The 14,860-nt window shown below is 57.2% G+C and overlaps 1 protein-coding gene across 2 annotated transcripts; it reads left to right on the plus strand.

Annotated features, from left to right (window-relative positions):
• Positions 1 to 955: 955 nt before the first annotated feature.
• On the plus strand, positions 956 to 14,805 carry PROZ (protein Z, vitamin K dependent plasma glycoprotein). Of its 2 annotated transcripts, none has more exons than XM_082602248.1 (8): positions 956 to 1,077; positions 5,490 to 5,653; positions 6,928 to 6,952; positions 7,402 to 7,515; positions 8,369 to 8,500; positions 8,909 to 8,994; positions 10,495 to 10,612; positions 11,628 to 14,805. In XM_082602248.1, exons 1-8 carry the CDS (start codon positions 975 to 977, stop codon positions 12,197 to 12,199), a joined length of 1,314 nt encoding a protein of 437 aa, XP_082458374.1. In that variant the 5' UTR covers positions 956 to 974; the 3' UTR covers positions 12,200 to 14,805. The 2 variants fall into 2 exon arrangements, with proteins under 2 accessions (XP_082458374.1, XP_082458375.1); XM_082602249.1 differs by lacking the exon at positions 956 to 1,077 and adding an exon at positions 2,815 to 2,925.
• Positions 14,806 to 14,860: the final 55 nt, after the last annotated feature.

Genomic DNA, 14,860 nt, shown 5'->3' on the forward strand with positions numbered 1-14,860 from the left:
TTCCCGTCGCCAGCTGGGAGGTTTCAGGATTCGGGAAGTGCTACCCACATAGGATGGGCCAGGGCTCCCAGACCAAGTCTTAAAACTGAGGGGCCTTTTCTGTTCCCAGCGCGTTTCTCTGTCCTGGAGGCCGCCAGCTGCCCCCCTGGCTGCTCACAGCAGTGCTGAGTAAGCCAGCGGGGTTCTGGGAGCACAGGGGCGCCAGGGCCAGCCCCCCTCCCTGGGGTCAGGGGGGGCTTCCCCACGCATGCTCTCCTGGCCCCCAGTCACCTCCCAGGAGAGGCAGGCTCCCTGGGAAGGCAGGGCCCAGAGGGCTCGTCGGCAGGGACATTTTAATGTTGACCTAAGGACCGACTCTCTACGTGGCTTCACGGCCGCGTCCCCGGGGGCCCTGCCGCATGGGCTCCGGAGCCACGGGCACGCCCCCGGGTGTGACTGTCACCAGGCCGGGGCTCTGGAGTCTGCCTCTAGGCCGCAGCCCAGAGCACGAACCCAGCTCTGGCTAGCCCCTGCCACCCCCCTGCTGCCCTGCTCACGAGGTGTGTGCTGGGGGGCTGCAGGAGGGCCGCCCCTCCTCCAGTGGTCACAGCCCAGGTCGAGCCCTCCCGCCCGCACCAGGTCCAGGCCCTCAAACCAAACGGCCAGGAAAACCAGACATGCTTCTAGAAAAAGCAGTCACCTCAGGACGTGCCGTGTTTCCCAGTACCGTTTGCATTTTGCGTAACTCGGCTAAGCAAACTTTCAAAGTTCTAGTACAAGAGCCCCCAAGGTCACTGGCTGGGCAGTTGCGTAAATAGGAGATCTGCACGTTTGCAAAAATCAATGCGAACGGGCTTCCCAGAAACGGTCAAGCCAGAGGGTCCGTTTCTGCGCATCCCCCCTTGACCTCAAAGGGAACCGTCCCACAGAGAAGGCCTCGGACGGCCAGGCCCTGCGTGCTGGGGACGGGGGTCCCTGTCCAGAGCAAACCCTGGATGGGCTGTCAGCCCACACGTTGCCTGGGGTCCGGAGAGAGCTCTAGGGGAGCCCTCCTTCCCGCCAGGCTTGCATCTCTCACCAGCAGGGCTGAGCCTACAGGTCAGAGAGCAAGGGCAGCTGGGCACCTGGGAACGGAGGGCAGAGGGGTCCCCACCGCCCGAGGCGCTAAACCTTCCCTGTTGGGAAACAGAGCTGGACTCAGTGAGGTTCCAGAGGGAATTCGGGCAGCGGGGTAGGGAGGCCGCTCGTGTGGGTCGCACGATGCTGGTTCCGTGGGCCCTGGGACCACCTGCCTCAAAGCTCGTCTCCAGGTGGACCTGAATCAGGCCTGTGCCCTGTGGGCACAGTCGGTCCCACTCCACTGCATGTCCCCTAGAAAGTCTCCTCCGGGGACAGACGTGAGCAGGAAGCCGACCCTGAGGAACCACGGGGGGCGGGGGGTCAGGGTCTGACTGTCCCTCCCGAGACTGAGGCACTGCTCACTGGTACCCGCGGTCCCTGAGGGGGCAGGGCGAAGACACGCCTGGGACAGAGCCGCGTTTGGAGCGGGGCGGGGGGGGGGGGCAGGGGGAGGGGGCGGGCTTAGAGAGCCGGAGACCTGCGCCCGCTGCAGGTGCAGCCCCCGGCCCTTGGGGCTGGAGGGTGATGTTTCCGTTCTAGAAGCATCCTCACTACAGCCACCACGAGACCCTGATGGAGGTACCAGAGCCCTGGGGAAAGTCGTCCCGAGCATCGCCCTGCTTGGCGCAACTTGAATTACAAACAGGACGGGGTGGCTCTGCATCAGGAGAGCCCGGGCGCATCACCGAGTGGGGGTGTGTCCTCACCGACGATGTGGACGGGAAGCAGGGCTCCTGCCAAGAACGGGGTTCAGCCCTGGTCCCCGAGGTGCCCACGTCAGAAAGAACAAAACAGCTGGGAAAACACACTACATGAGCCTTCGAAGGAAACCAAGAGGATGCAGGGAGAGAGGGCACCGTGCGGGTTCTCGTCTGGGGCCCCTTAGCAGGAGGGAAGCCCGGTGTGCGGGCTGCCGGCGGAGAGAGGGAGAGAGAAAGACGGACAGAGACACAGAGACAGAGACAGAGAGTCAGGGACTGAGATGGACAGAGGCAGAGTGCCCACCGGGGGCCCCGTGCTGAACCGCTCGGTGAGGGGGGATGAGTTTGCTGTCCCCTCAGACGGAGGTCAGAGTATCTACCACCTCGTGGTGCTGAGCGAGGCTCTTCCCGAGCGTCCCCCAGGCCCCCTTCCCCGTGGCACTTGGTGCCCCAGGACGGCTGGTCTCACCGGGAGGTGGTGGGCTCCCCAGCCCTTCACAGGGGCCCCGCTGGCCGGGCCTGGTGGACACCCGCCCTCGAGGGTCTGCCTTAACCTCCCCCCCGGGCAGGGGGTCGCTGCCCCGCTCGGTTCGGGTTACCCTCCCCCCCCCTCCAGGGAGCCTCTGTGACCGGCTTGTCCACGATGGCCCCACCGCGCTGTGCCTGCCGCCTTATCTGCTCCGCTTTCCGTGACGGCGAAATGTGCCCCTGTGTCTTCCCGCCCCCGCGGTCCAGCCCCAGTTCCCGTGGGACGGCTCGGCTCCCGACCCCCGACCCCCGACCCCCGACCTCCGACCTCCGACCTCCTCCCGAGGAGCCTCCCCAGCTCCGTCCCTCTCGGCCTCGGCCTTTCATTTCTCTCTTTCCCTCTCTTCGCCTTAAACAGTAAAAGACAGGACTGAAGCCTCTGTTTAGGACACCGAATTATCCGGTAAAATATCCAATAAGCCCGCGTCCTCTGCGGGTGGCCTTTCTCTTCGGGGGTTGCTTTCCCGTCTGCGCCGCGCTCCGAGCCGAGCCGGGCAGGGATCTGGCCGCGGGATGACCATGACCGGCCACGGGCCGCCGCCGCTCGCCCTCCTCGCCCTCCTCGCCTTCCTCGCCCCGCGCGGCGCCCAGCCTGCAGGTAGGCGCCACCTTGGACATCCTTTCTGACTCAGGCTTGCGGGTGGGTGGGTTGGGGGCTTTTTCTGGGAGCCGAGGGCCCTCGGCGGGACCAGCATGATCGGAGCCCAGCTCCCGGTCTCTTCGCCGTTCGTGACAAGTATGTTGGAAGTGACCGTGCCCTTCGGGGTCCCCGGGGGCCCAGGTGGAGCTGGCCGCTGGGTCCGGGGCTTAGGACTGGGTAGGGCACGGCTTCTGGGGGAGCCGGGAGGGCCCCCCAGCCCCTCCACGCCCCCCGCCCACGGGCCTCTCCCCGTCCTCAACCTTCCTTCACATTCAGACCCAAACCAGCGACCGCAGTTGGGGGGCCCTGGAGCCCTGCCGTCCACGCGGCCAATGCGCCCCCGCACCCAACCGGTGGCCAAGGTCAGGTCGCCAGGAGCTCAACACACACCAGATTGCAGAGGTTTAGCACAGAAATCAGAATGCAAACTCAAATTAATAGTTTTTTAACAACTGTGGGTTGAAACAGAAGTATTTTGGATCTATGGGGTTAAATAAGTACATTATTAAAATGATCATAACCTCTTTCCTTCGATGTCCTAAATGTCCTGGGACACTCGTGACCGCAGGGCCTGCATCCACTTCTCTCAGCTGCGCTGCCCACCTCAGCCAAGGCTCCAGCCACCGCCCCCCTCCCCTGCTCCCTCCACGCAGCAGACAGGGTGACGTCAGACACCTCTTACAGTCAGTCGAACCTTTAGAATAAAACCCAAAGCTCGGGATGAGGCCTCAGTAAGAGACACTCCCCCGCCACCCCCGGCAGCACACAGCTCACAACCGCGTACAACTGTGCAGAACCGTGTACGAGGTAAACGGCCGAAGCAGCCTAACAAAAAGAGGACTCGTGAAGCCCTGTCCTGGAGGGGCCATAGATCAGATACCCAGAAAAACCCTCCCGGTAACACTGAAAGCAGAGTAATTATTTTATCCCATGTTTGCTACATGCCCCTGCCTGGCACAAGGGAAAAGACCAAGGGGAGCAAAAGAGTGAATGAGGCAGTGGAGCATGCCCACCATCCTCAGCTCCCCTGGGAACCCAGGACCTCGCAGCCCCAGGCACAGAGCCTACACGGCGCGAGGGGACCCAGGAGGAGACCCCACTCCAGCTCAGACCACGCTTGGCACCACGTGGAGGAAAGAGACAAGCTCCCCGGTGGGACGCTGGTGCTGGGAGGAGAAAGAGAAACTTCTCTGGAGAAGCAGTCACTGCAGTCGGCCCAGGGGTCTGCGGTGACTGCTTGTGACTGCAGTGACACCCCAACAATCCAGTGTCACGTCGCGGGGAGACATGGGTCCTCGTTGCCTCGGGCTCCCTTCTCAACCTGGGGCCTCTCATGGTAAAAGAAAAACCCAAACACACAAGGAAAGAAGACAACCAGAAACTTGCAGGAAAAAGAGTAGAATCAAACTCACAAAAACCTTGATACCCAGACACAGAACACAGGAGACGTCATAGAGATACGACAAGAAAACAGGAGACATTAAAATGCCCAAACAGATGTGAAAAAGAATCAAACAGAACTTCTGAAATGGAAAAAATATTCATTGGAATTTTAAAATCCATTCAATAAATGAATCAACACAAAGCATTCAGGGGAAAGATTCTCCTTTACAGCAGAATGCCGATTAGTAAGTGCAGAAGGAAGGAGGGGTGTAAAGTCACTCTTCTGCAATTAAAATGGTAATAACTGATTCAGGAAAAACTACTTCATTGACGCTGAAAACACTCGGCTAAAGACTATTGGGGGACAGGACATTCCTATCCCAAAACATCTTCCTCACAGTGGAGAAATCTGTGGACACCATCTATGCAGTGTCCCCCAAACTTCATGTTCACCCAGAACCTCAGAATGTGACCTTAGTTGCAAATAGGGTCTTTGCAGGTGTATTAGTTAAGAGGAGATCATCCTCAGGGTGGGCCCTAAATCCAATGACTGGTGTCCTTAGGAGGAGGCTCTACTCAGTCCTCCCCACCGTGATCCTCATCCTCATATTCCAGAATGATGCTTAGAGCTCCAGCCATCACATCTGTGTCCCAGGTAGCAGGATGGAGGGAGGGACAAAGAAACGGCCAGGGGCCACGCCAGTTGTCTTTTTCAAGAAGGTTCCCAGGAACCTGCTGCCTAGCTGTTCTGTTTGCATCTTGGTGGCCAGCGCTCAGCCATGCGGTCAGCCTTAGCACCAGGGGAGTCTGTCCGCGCAGCCGTGTGCCCAGCTAGAAATCGGGGGCTCTTGTCCTGGCAGAGGACTGCCCAGGGGGCAGCCTCTCAAGCCCGGTCTCCACCCCTTCCTCGCGGGTTCCCACCCTCCTGTTCTAAGCTCACTCCTACTCACCTGGCTGCACGTAAGGGGCCTGGGGCCCAACGTCGTGGTGAGCAGGAGGTAAACTTCTTCCCGGGTCTGAGGGTCAACCGTTGGGTCTGCCCCTCCCAGCACTGCAGAGCCTGGCCCTCAGGATGCGGGTGGGAGTTCTTGGGTTGCCCACCCACGCTGAGGCGCCTACATGCCTGTCTTGCTCTGCAGCGTTTCTTCCCACCTCAAAAGCAAATGAAGTTCTGGTGAGACGGAAACGAGCCAGCTCCTACCTTTTGGAAGAGCTCTTTGAGGGAAATTTAGAAAAGGAATGTTACGAAGAAATCTGTGTCTATGAGGAAGCAAGAGAAGTATTTGAAAATGACGCATCCACTGTATGTATCGCCCCTGCCACAGACTCACACACTTTCTGGTTATTCCGCTACCTTAGAGGACATATTTTCTCAAAGAGACTGAACTAAATTAATTAACCTATTTACTTACCTGGGAGGTTGATCTAATCCTAATTGTACAGATGAGGAAACAGAGACACAGAAGTGAAATCACTTTCCCCAGCCAGTTAGTGGGGCACCCGGGATGGCAGCTGAGTCCCACCACCTAAACCCTTCAGATTAAGCAAATTAGCACATTGAGTAGCCGGACTCCTCCCAGAGGTCCCTCGGCTTGACAGGACTCTGACGGAATTTAGTGTTTTTAATGGAGACGTAATTGTTTCAATGTATCAGCAACGCAAAGACCCTCCCTAGGATGCCTACATGGTAAGAACGTCTCTCATCATCTATAACTTGGATTACAAGCGACCACACATACACTCTAGATAATACAACTGAGAACTTGCCATTCTCAGTTACTCATAAGCTTATCGATCAGTAGACAGAGGGGCTGAATATTTGTGCGTAAATATTTCAGAATGGTAAAATAGGTAATAAAGACTTCCCAGTTCTACATATTAAAGCAGCAATATCTAAAGGTGATTCTGAACAAAATGTTGACCCCTTTCTCTAATATATTTTTAAAGTATTTTAAAATCATAATTTCTTAAATGCCCATGTAAAAGAAAATGAAATAGACCATCTTTAATCAAACTGAGAGAAATTACAACTTCCTGTTAAAGTGCTTGAGCTGTTAGAAGTCCGAGTATGATTTGGGGAGATGCAATTACTTGTATGTTTACCCTCCAGGCCTTAAGTCTGAGTAATTCTCCTAATTTTAGATACCGCCACCCCAAATTAACATCCCCCCCACATACACACTTTAAAATGTTTAATCCTTGTTGAATTGGCTTTAAAAACAGGAAAAGTGATGTGAATTGTTGACATCTGCCTCAGGCACTCTGCAGAGCGGGGCCATGGACACAGGCCCCGGAGGGGAAAGGGCCTTGGGAGGCCGCGGTGTTTGTGCCACGTCTTAGACTGTCTTCCCTTCCTCAAATGGGTCACCGTAAATAAATACTGAATGGGACATGGGACATGGGTGTATTAAAGATGATATTAAGTAGATGTAAAGAATTTTACATTCTTTGTTTCAACCAGTATTTTCCTATGAAGTGAATAAAATCAACCTTTTCTTATTTTTAAGCCCGGCCACAGGAGAAAACATGGAAAAACAGATGTCCCATTTGTAACACTTTTACGTTTCTCTTGTACAGGATGGATTTTGGAAGACGTATCTGGGTAAGTGTCTCCTCCACCTACTCCAGGATTCTTTCCTCTTCTCCCTTTAAGGTCAGGGGAGGCATTTGGCTCACGAGGGCTGCTAACTTGAGGCCAGTGGATTCCAGATTTCGAGCCTTGGGCTCCTGGGACCCCTGACCTAAAGGAAGGGCCTGGCACTGCCCGAGGATGAGGACGAGGACGAGGACGAGGGTGGGAAAGGCCCCAGGGTCCCGCTGGGATCAGGAGGAGCGGCCTCCCGGGCTCCCTTGGGCCTCGTGCTGAAGGGTCAGACCCGGTTGAGGAAGGCGAGGCTTGGGGGATGCTGGGCGTCCCTGCGGGGACCACAGTGACAGGGGAGCTCGAGGAGGCGCCGGCGCTGGTCACGTGGCCGCCCAGCAAGGAAAGGGGGTCCTGGAGGGACATCAGAGGGTGTCACCCTCAGGGTGTCCTCACGTCCCTATCGGCAGGCGGCTCCCCGTGCGTCTCCCAACCCTGCCTCCACAACGGGTCCTGCCAGGGCAGCATCCGCGGCTACACCTGCACCTGCGCCCCGGGCTACGACGGCCGGGACTGCGCCTTCGGTGAGACCCCCGGCCTCCTGCCCCGCCCCCACCCCGGCCGCACCGAGCCCCAACCCGGGGATGAGCAGGAGGAGGCCCGTGGGAACCCGGTTTTCCGCTGGGAATCACACCTTGTGAACGGCCCCCTGTTTCCCCCGTGGGGTCCCCTCCTCTTCCTCCCAGCCCCCCGCCCCGTCCAGACCATTCGAGATCTACTCTCCGCTCTCCCGGGGCCCGGCTGACCCCGCTGGGGGTGATGGGTCTGGGGGGTCAGCCTATGGGGAGATCGCACCCGCCTCTCTGGGTCGTGGGTGCGTGACCCGGCCTGCAGCTTCATCAGGTGATGTCCCTTCAACATCGTGACACTGTATCCGTGGGGGGTGGGCGGCGCCAATGCCCGTCAGTGGTCGTTCGTGCAGCAGTAAACTCGCGTAATGCTCCCGAGGGTCAACGCGGAGCCCGTTTCCGGGACGAACGTTACGTCCAGCCTGGATCCCCGGACTCCAGCTGCCTCCTGAGCGCCCCGCCCAGTGCTGTGTGGACGCCCCAAGTGCAACTCGCGCCAAAGCAGGGCTTCCAGCTTCATCCCGCACGTGTCCCCTCCCCCATCCCAATGCCCACCTGGAAGAAGCCCCTTAAAGGGAGCGGCTGCTGCGGCGGGAAGTGGGCCCACGGCCCGGGAAACGCGGATCCTTGCGAGGGACTTGCAGACCCGCCCCCCGCAACCGAGCTGCTGCTCTGAGGACGGGCCTTCCTGACTCCGGAGTCGAAACGCTCACCTGGCGACGTTTGGAGTGAAAAGCCAGAGTCCCAGTGCGTAAGGAGATTTCAGAATGGCTATTTCCAGGGTAACATGTCTGGTTTTCCTTTTCAGCTAAAAATGAATGTCACCCTTTGAGGACGGATGGGTGTCAGCACTTCTGCCACCCGGGGCCGGGGTCTTACACGTGCAGCTGTGCGAAGGGGCATAAGCTGGGCCGGGACCACAGATCCTGCATTCCCCACGGTGAGCCCCCTCCGCTGGGCCTCCTTCTGCAGGGACCTCTGACAGGCCACCTCCTCCGTGGCTGGGCGCAAGGTCCTCCTCCGTGGCTGGGCGTGGGGTTCTCCTCCTCCGTGGCTGGGCGGGGGGTCCTCCTCCTCCGTGGCTGGGCGCGGGGTTCCCCTCCTCCGTGGCTGGGCGCGGGGTCCTCCTCGGCTGTGGCTGGGCGGGGGATTCTCAGTCCCATGCTGGGCTTGCCCCGGGCCTCCTCGGTCCCCGAGAGCAGGTCGTTTAATATCACCTGCTCTGTGTTACACGAATTATCTCAACCTAGCGGGCATCCAGGAATAGGCTGAAGGGTCAGCACCACAGATAAACCCGACGTCTGCCCTGGGAGGCACTGACTTTTCTTTTCCTGTGGCCACAATGAAGACAGGTGTGCGTGCGGAGCCCTCAGCTCTGAGTGCCTTCTGACGCCACAGGGATGCGAGCAGGACCCTCCGACTTTCCCGTGGCAGGTAACAGAAATATTTTATAAACGTGTTTTAATCTTTTGTTACAAATTTCATCCTATTTGTCATCTCCACCTTCTTTGATTTAGGTGAACTACTTACAATCTCAACATCACACTTCAAAGCACTTTCTCATTCTGAACTCACAGCTTCAGTGTCTTCCTTCATTATTTGCACCAAATAAAAACATAGGGTTTTATTTACAGCCATCCAAGGCCTTTCTTAAGAGTCCAAAAACCGTTTCCAATGTCACTGCTCTCGGAAGACAAGCATCCTGGTGGCACTCAGGTGGACAATGGTGGGTCCAGAGCCAGAGCAAGGCCCGGGCCCTGCTCACAACCAGCTGGCCGGAGTCCTGCTCCACTGCCATGTTCAGGAAACGTCCCTTCTTTGGCACCATTTCTGTTATTTTCTGTTTCTCCCTTGCCTGGTTTGGAAGCTAAACATTCCATTTCTATTCATCCAGTGACCACTCTTGACACTGAAACTTTCATATCTAACTTAGCAATACCTGAAGTTATTATGCTTACCCTTCTCCCAAATTATTTCAAGCACCTCCCACTAGGCTCATCTGCTATTTTGACCAATATTTTATTCTTTTCTTGCTTTTTTAGTAACTCCACAAAATAAGTATTATTTTTAATCATACCGCCAACATGGGTTTGGATTTACCTACGTTCTGCATTTTCCTTGCATCCCAGGCCCCTAATGCAGATCATCCCTTCTGTCTCGTCTGTCCTTTAGAACAGCCCTGTCAATAGAAACACAATATCGGCCACAGATGTAGCTTAAATTTTCTAGTAGCCACGTGCATAAAAGTAAAAGCAGGTGAAATTAATTTTGATAGTGTGTTTTACTTACCTCAATACATCTAAATATTATCTCAACATGTAATAAACAGTAAAAAATGAGAGACAGTCCCATTTTCTCTTTCTACTACGTCTCTGCCCTCTGTGGTGTACAGCCTTTTACTCTTGGCTTGGACCAGTCAATCTCAAGTGCTCAGTAACCACAGCGACCACCATGGTCGACAGAGAGCTTTACAGGGCCCTTTGGTGAAGGGGCTGCTTCAGCCCCGCGTGCGTGCGCGTGTGCGCATGTGCGGAACGTGTCTCCTTCACCCTGCTGCTCGCCAGCAGGTGGAGCCGGGCAGAAGGGTCCGGCCGCTGGGTGGAGGCCCGGCCCGACGACGGACAGAGCTCAGTGACCACCGGACCCGAAAGGACCGAGGGAGGGGACATCCAGTGAGAGGCGGGGTGGGGGTGGGGATCTGTCCCCAGCGGGACCGTACCTTTGCTGCCTGTCCTCCTGAGCGTCCATCTTCCAAGCGTCCATCACTCACCCCTTCTCGCCCCTCCACTCCGTGCGCTGAGCCGGCCTCAGCGGTGGGTGGGCTGGGCTGGGCTCGCTGGTGGGGTGTGCGCCCATATTCCTAACCACGACACTATACTGCCCCGAATCCTGCAAACTGGCACCAACTCTTTATTGTCTGTTTGCTTTTTAAAGGTAAAACTAACAAATTCCGAAGGAGAAGACTTCTGTGGAGGTGTTCTAATACAGGACAATTTTGTACTGACAACAGCAAAATGTTCACTCTTGTACAGAAACATTAGTGTGAAAACAAGTAAGTATTTTATCATTCTTTTTTTTAAATAAATATATTTATTTATTTATCTTTTAAGTTTTGGCTGCGTTGGGTCTTCGTTGCTGCGTGCAGGCTTTCTCGAGTTGCGGTGAGCCGGGGCTACTCTTCATTGTGGTGCGCAGGCTTCTCATTGCGGTGGCCTCTCTTGTTGCGGAGCACGGGCTCTAGGTGCGCAGGCTTCAGTAGTTGTGGCACGTGGGCTCAGTAGTTTTGGCTCACGGGCTCTAGAGCGCAGGCTCTGTAGTTGTGGCGCACGGGCTTAGTTGCTCCACGGCATGTGGGACCTTCCCGGGCCAGGGCTCCAACCCGTGTCCCTTGCATTGGCAGGCAGATTCTTAACCACTGTGCCACCAGGGAAGCCCTATCATTCATTTTTATAAGATCACGTTGGAAGTAAAAACTATCCTATGTAGAAATAAAAATTTTAATCTAGAATTTTTGCTTCTAATGCAATACAGACTGAGCTTATCTTCCTACTAGAGAGATCACTCATAAAGTCATAAAGCAACGGGGATACCTAGTGGAACTCTGGGCACAGCAAGCAGACAAATGCGGAATATTTAGTCTAAGGAGGAAATCACAGCTGATGAAACTGTCACTTAACTTGACACTGACATGGAGCAGCTCAGATCCCTGTCCACCCCGGGGCCTGGGCTGTGCTGTGAACTGCTCCACAGTGATTCCCAGGACCCGCAAATATACGCTCCATCCCCAGACATTTTTCAGTCAACAGAACGTCAGCCTAGAAAATGACATCTGAAAAGCCAAGCTCTGATTGGCTTGGAGAGGTTCCTCCTGATTTCTTCCTGGTCTTTTGACCGGTTCAGCAACCAGCACTGCGCTCCGCCCCCGCCCGCACCCCCGCGGACACCTCAGTGGGTTTCCTAGAGGAGAGTGTGGGAGAGGCCCCTCCGTGGGGTAGCCCCTGTCCCCTGCGCGCAGGAACCAGGCGGCGGGGCGCACGGAGTAACCTTGACCCCCGGTCTCCTTCCAGGTTCCCGCTCCCGGGCGCGCGAGGCCCCGCCGGCGGTGAAGGTGAAGGGCGTCCACGTGCACACGAGATTCGAGGCGGACACGGGGGACAATGACGTGGCCCTGCTGGATCTGGCGCGGCCCGTGCGCTGCCCCGACGCCGGGCGGCCCGTCTGCATTGCCGAGGCCGACTTCGCCGAGCGCGTCCTCCTCCCGCGGCCGGGCGTGCTGGGCGGCTGGACCCTCCGTGGCCCCAAGCTGGAGCCCGCGCGGCTGCCGGTCACGCACGTGGAGCCCGGGGAGTGCGGCCGGGCCCTCAACGCCACGGTGACCACGCGGACGGGCTGCGAGCGGGGCGCGGCGGCCGGGGCGGCGCGGTGGGCGGCGGGCGGCGCGGTGGCCCGGGAGCACCGCGGCGCCTGGTTCCTCACCGGCCTCCTGGGCGCCGCGCCCCCCGAGGGCCCCGGGCCGCTCCTGCTCATCAAGGTCCCCAGATACGCGCTCTGGCTCCGGCGAGTCACGCAGCAGCCGAGCTCCGCCAGCCGGAGAGGCGACCACGGTCACAGACGCGACGGGGAGCCGGTGCTGGGGTGACAGCGCCCTCAGCCCCTCCCCCGGGACCCCTCGTCTGAGCAGAGCCCCGGAGAGGAGGGGGGAGGGGCGCGCGTCCAGCAATAAAAGCAGACCTGTTGGCACCGAATGGCGCTTTCCTGAAACGCCAGGGAACAGACGGGTTCAGTCCAACAGCGGTCGCGGGGGAGGGGGGGCGGCGGCGTCACAGCGACCTCCCCGCCTGCCCCACCGCGGGCCTCTGCGCGGGCGCGACCCCGGGGCGGGAGCAGCGGAGCGGCTGGGCCGAAGGGCCGCAGCCCCACGAGGAGGGCAGCGCAGGGACCGCGCGGCGAGCCCCGCGGCCCCGTGACGCCGCCGCCTCCACCCACGCCGACGGGCTGCGAGTCCAGCCCGAACCGCGCTTCCCGCAGACCCGACCCGGGGTGTGGGGCGGCCGGTGCCCGACGGGCAGGCGAGAGCGCGTGGGTGCACATCACGTCTATTTCCCCGTTAATTTCTAAGCCGGAGGTGCCCAGTTCCCCCCGAGGGAGGGTAGGGCTCTCACGGTTGGCAGCTCCGTGGCCGCCACGGCGGGTCCTGAAGTCAGCTCCCGCCAAAGGTACAGGCGGGGGCGGGCTCCTTCCTGACGCGCTGCTGGGGAGCGGAGGGTTGTTTTAAGGGGTTAAAACTGTGACTTACACACTCTCCTCACTGGAGAACGGAGTTTAAACACAATTCAGATTTTTAAGTAACAATCCTTAAACAAACACGATTTTTGTTTCATTTCTGATATTATACTTCAGCCCCAGAGTTAGCCTTTTTTTGGCCAATCTGCAGATGCGCTGGCCCATTTCTCTGAAAGGACCTTGGCAAAAATAAATATGTGAATCTGACGCAAACTAACGGACAGGGCAGTGGAGGAACAGGAGTGGACTCTGAAGTCTTACTGAATGTGGCTGTGTTATCGTCAAACTGTCATGACGTCATCAGGCCACTGCTCTGAATGGCTACCAAGGATTTAAAATCCAGCGGGTGAGCGCTACAACTTCTACATAAATAATTCTGCAAAGATACCTGCAATCTCCTTGATGGCATTAATTTGCCCTACAAATCTGGGTTTGCTACAGTAGAAACCCTACCTGGAAATTACGACAAACACACACAGCAGAGGCAGAGGTAAGAACCTCCTTACAGCACTCACGGGCTCTATAAAAACAAGGACCACTGCAGAGGAAGATACAGGCCTGCAACGCAGCTGAGACGCAGACGGCCATGCGAAATGAAAACTGCTCTAGTCACGTGTATAACTTGAGAAATGGTTAGAAGCCACACGACGTAAGCAAATCAAAACAATAAAACTCAAGAAAAGGGAACTTGATTAGATGGCCACACCCATTCACGCCCCGGTACAGACCATCTGCTTCCAAATTTGGGGGCAAGGCGAACAACCACGCCGGGCCTGTGTTCACAAGGCCAGGCCGGCCGCTCCACACACAGGCCTCCAGACCAGTGGAAATGCAGGATGCTCACGCCCGAGGTTCTGTTTCTTTTATTGCCAAGTACGACCTCGTGTTATGGTTCACGGTCAGTCCCTGATTTTCTACTGTTCAAGAAAATACCTGAAAGTGTTGAAAATGCCCAGCTTTCTACACTATGAAATCCAGGCACGCTCCCCGAAGTCCAGTGCTCACCCCGCAGCGAGGACTCAGCTCTCATCCGTGAGGGTGTGCCTGGCCCCACGGAGCAGCAATGCCATGACAGCAGTGCCCCGGGAAACACGGACTGTCTCACCATGGCCGTCTGCGCCTCCCCCAGGCCACGCTCTCCTGCTCAGGGAACTGGTGGGGGGAGGCGGCTGGGGGCCTGACACCCACGGCAGGCCGTCCCCTCCCACTGCCCATCCCCACGCCCAAGTCTGGACATGCCCAGGGCGGAGGTCACACTGTTGACTCGGAAGCCCAGCTCACAGAAGTGGATCCAGCTCCACCTCTTCTTTGGGGTCCTCGCTCTCGGAGTGCGGCTCCATCCGACTGGAGAGGCCCACGTGGAGCCCGGCTGAGTGCCAGTCAGAGCCCAGGGACGACGCATCTTCAGGGTGGGTCACTCGTGCAGCCCGGGGGAGAGCCCTGCAGATGAGCCACGTGGAGCAGAAGCCAGGAGCGCACCGCACACTTCGGAGCCAACCGGGACGGTCGCTCTGGCAGCTGGAGCAGCTGACGCGGGGGTGGGGGCACAGATGGGAGGCCTCGGCGGGGGGGCGGGTGTGTGTGTGTGTGTGTGTGTCTGTCTCCACGTCCCACAGTGGCTCTTCTCCGCGCAAAGGGCACAAGCAGCCTCCAGGTTTGGTGTCTTTGCAGCGATGAGCAACTACAGTCCATGACATTTTCTTCTCTAGTAAGTTTTGCATAGACAGAGGAAATACACACACTCTGAAAAAACAGCTATGACACCTGGAAAATTTAAATCAAAGTAAATTCAGCTTTGTAAAAAGAAGCATTAAGTTAACCCAGCATTTTGATCACACAAAATGTTCAAATTTAACATAAAAATAGACGTATCCCAGAAGATATGGTAGAGAATACGCCTTTTTGTATAAACTCAGATCACCTTTTTTTATAGAAAGAGTTAAAAGACGCCTTCATGAACAACACTCATGAGGCCTCGGACACCGTGCCCCTCGCCTGAGTGTCACCAGCACCCCAG

The sequence above is a fragment of the Mesoplodon mirus genome (assembly GCF_964341445.2).
Source record: "Mesoplodon mirus genome assembly, chromosome: 17".
NCBI lineage: Eukaryota > Metazoa > Chordata > Mammalia > Artiodactyla > Ziphiidae > Mesoplodon > Mesoplodon mirus.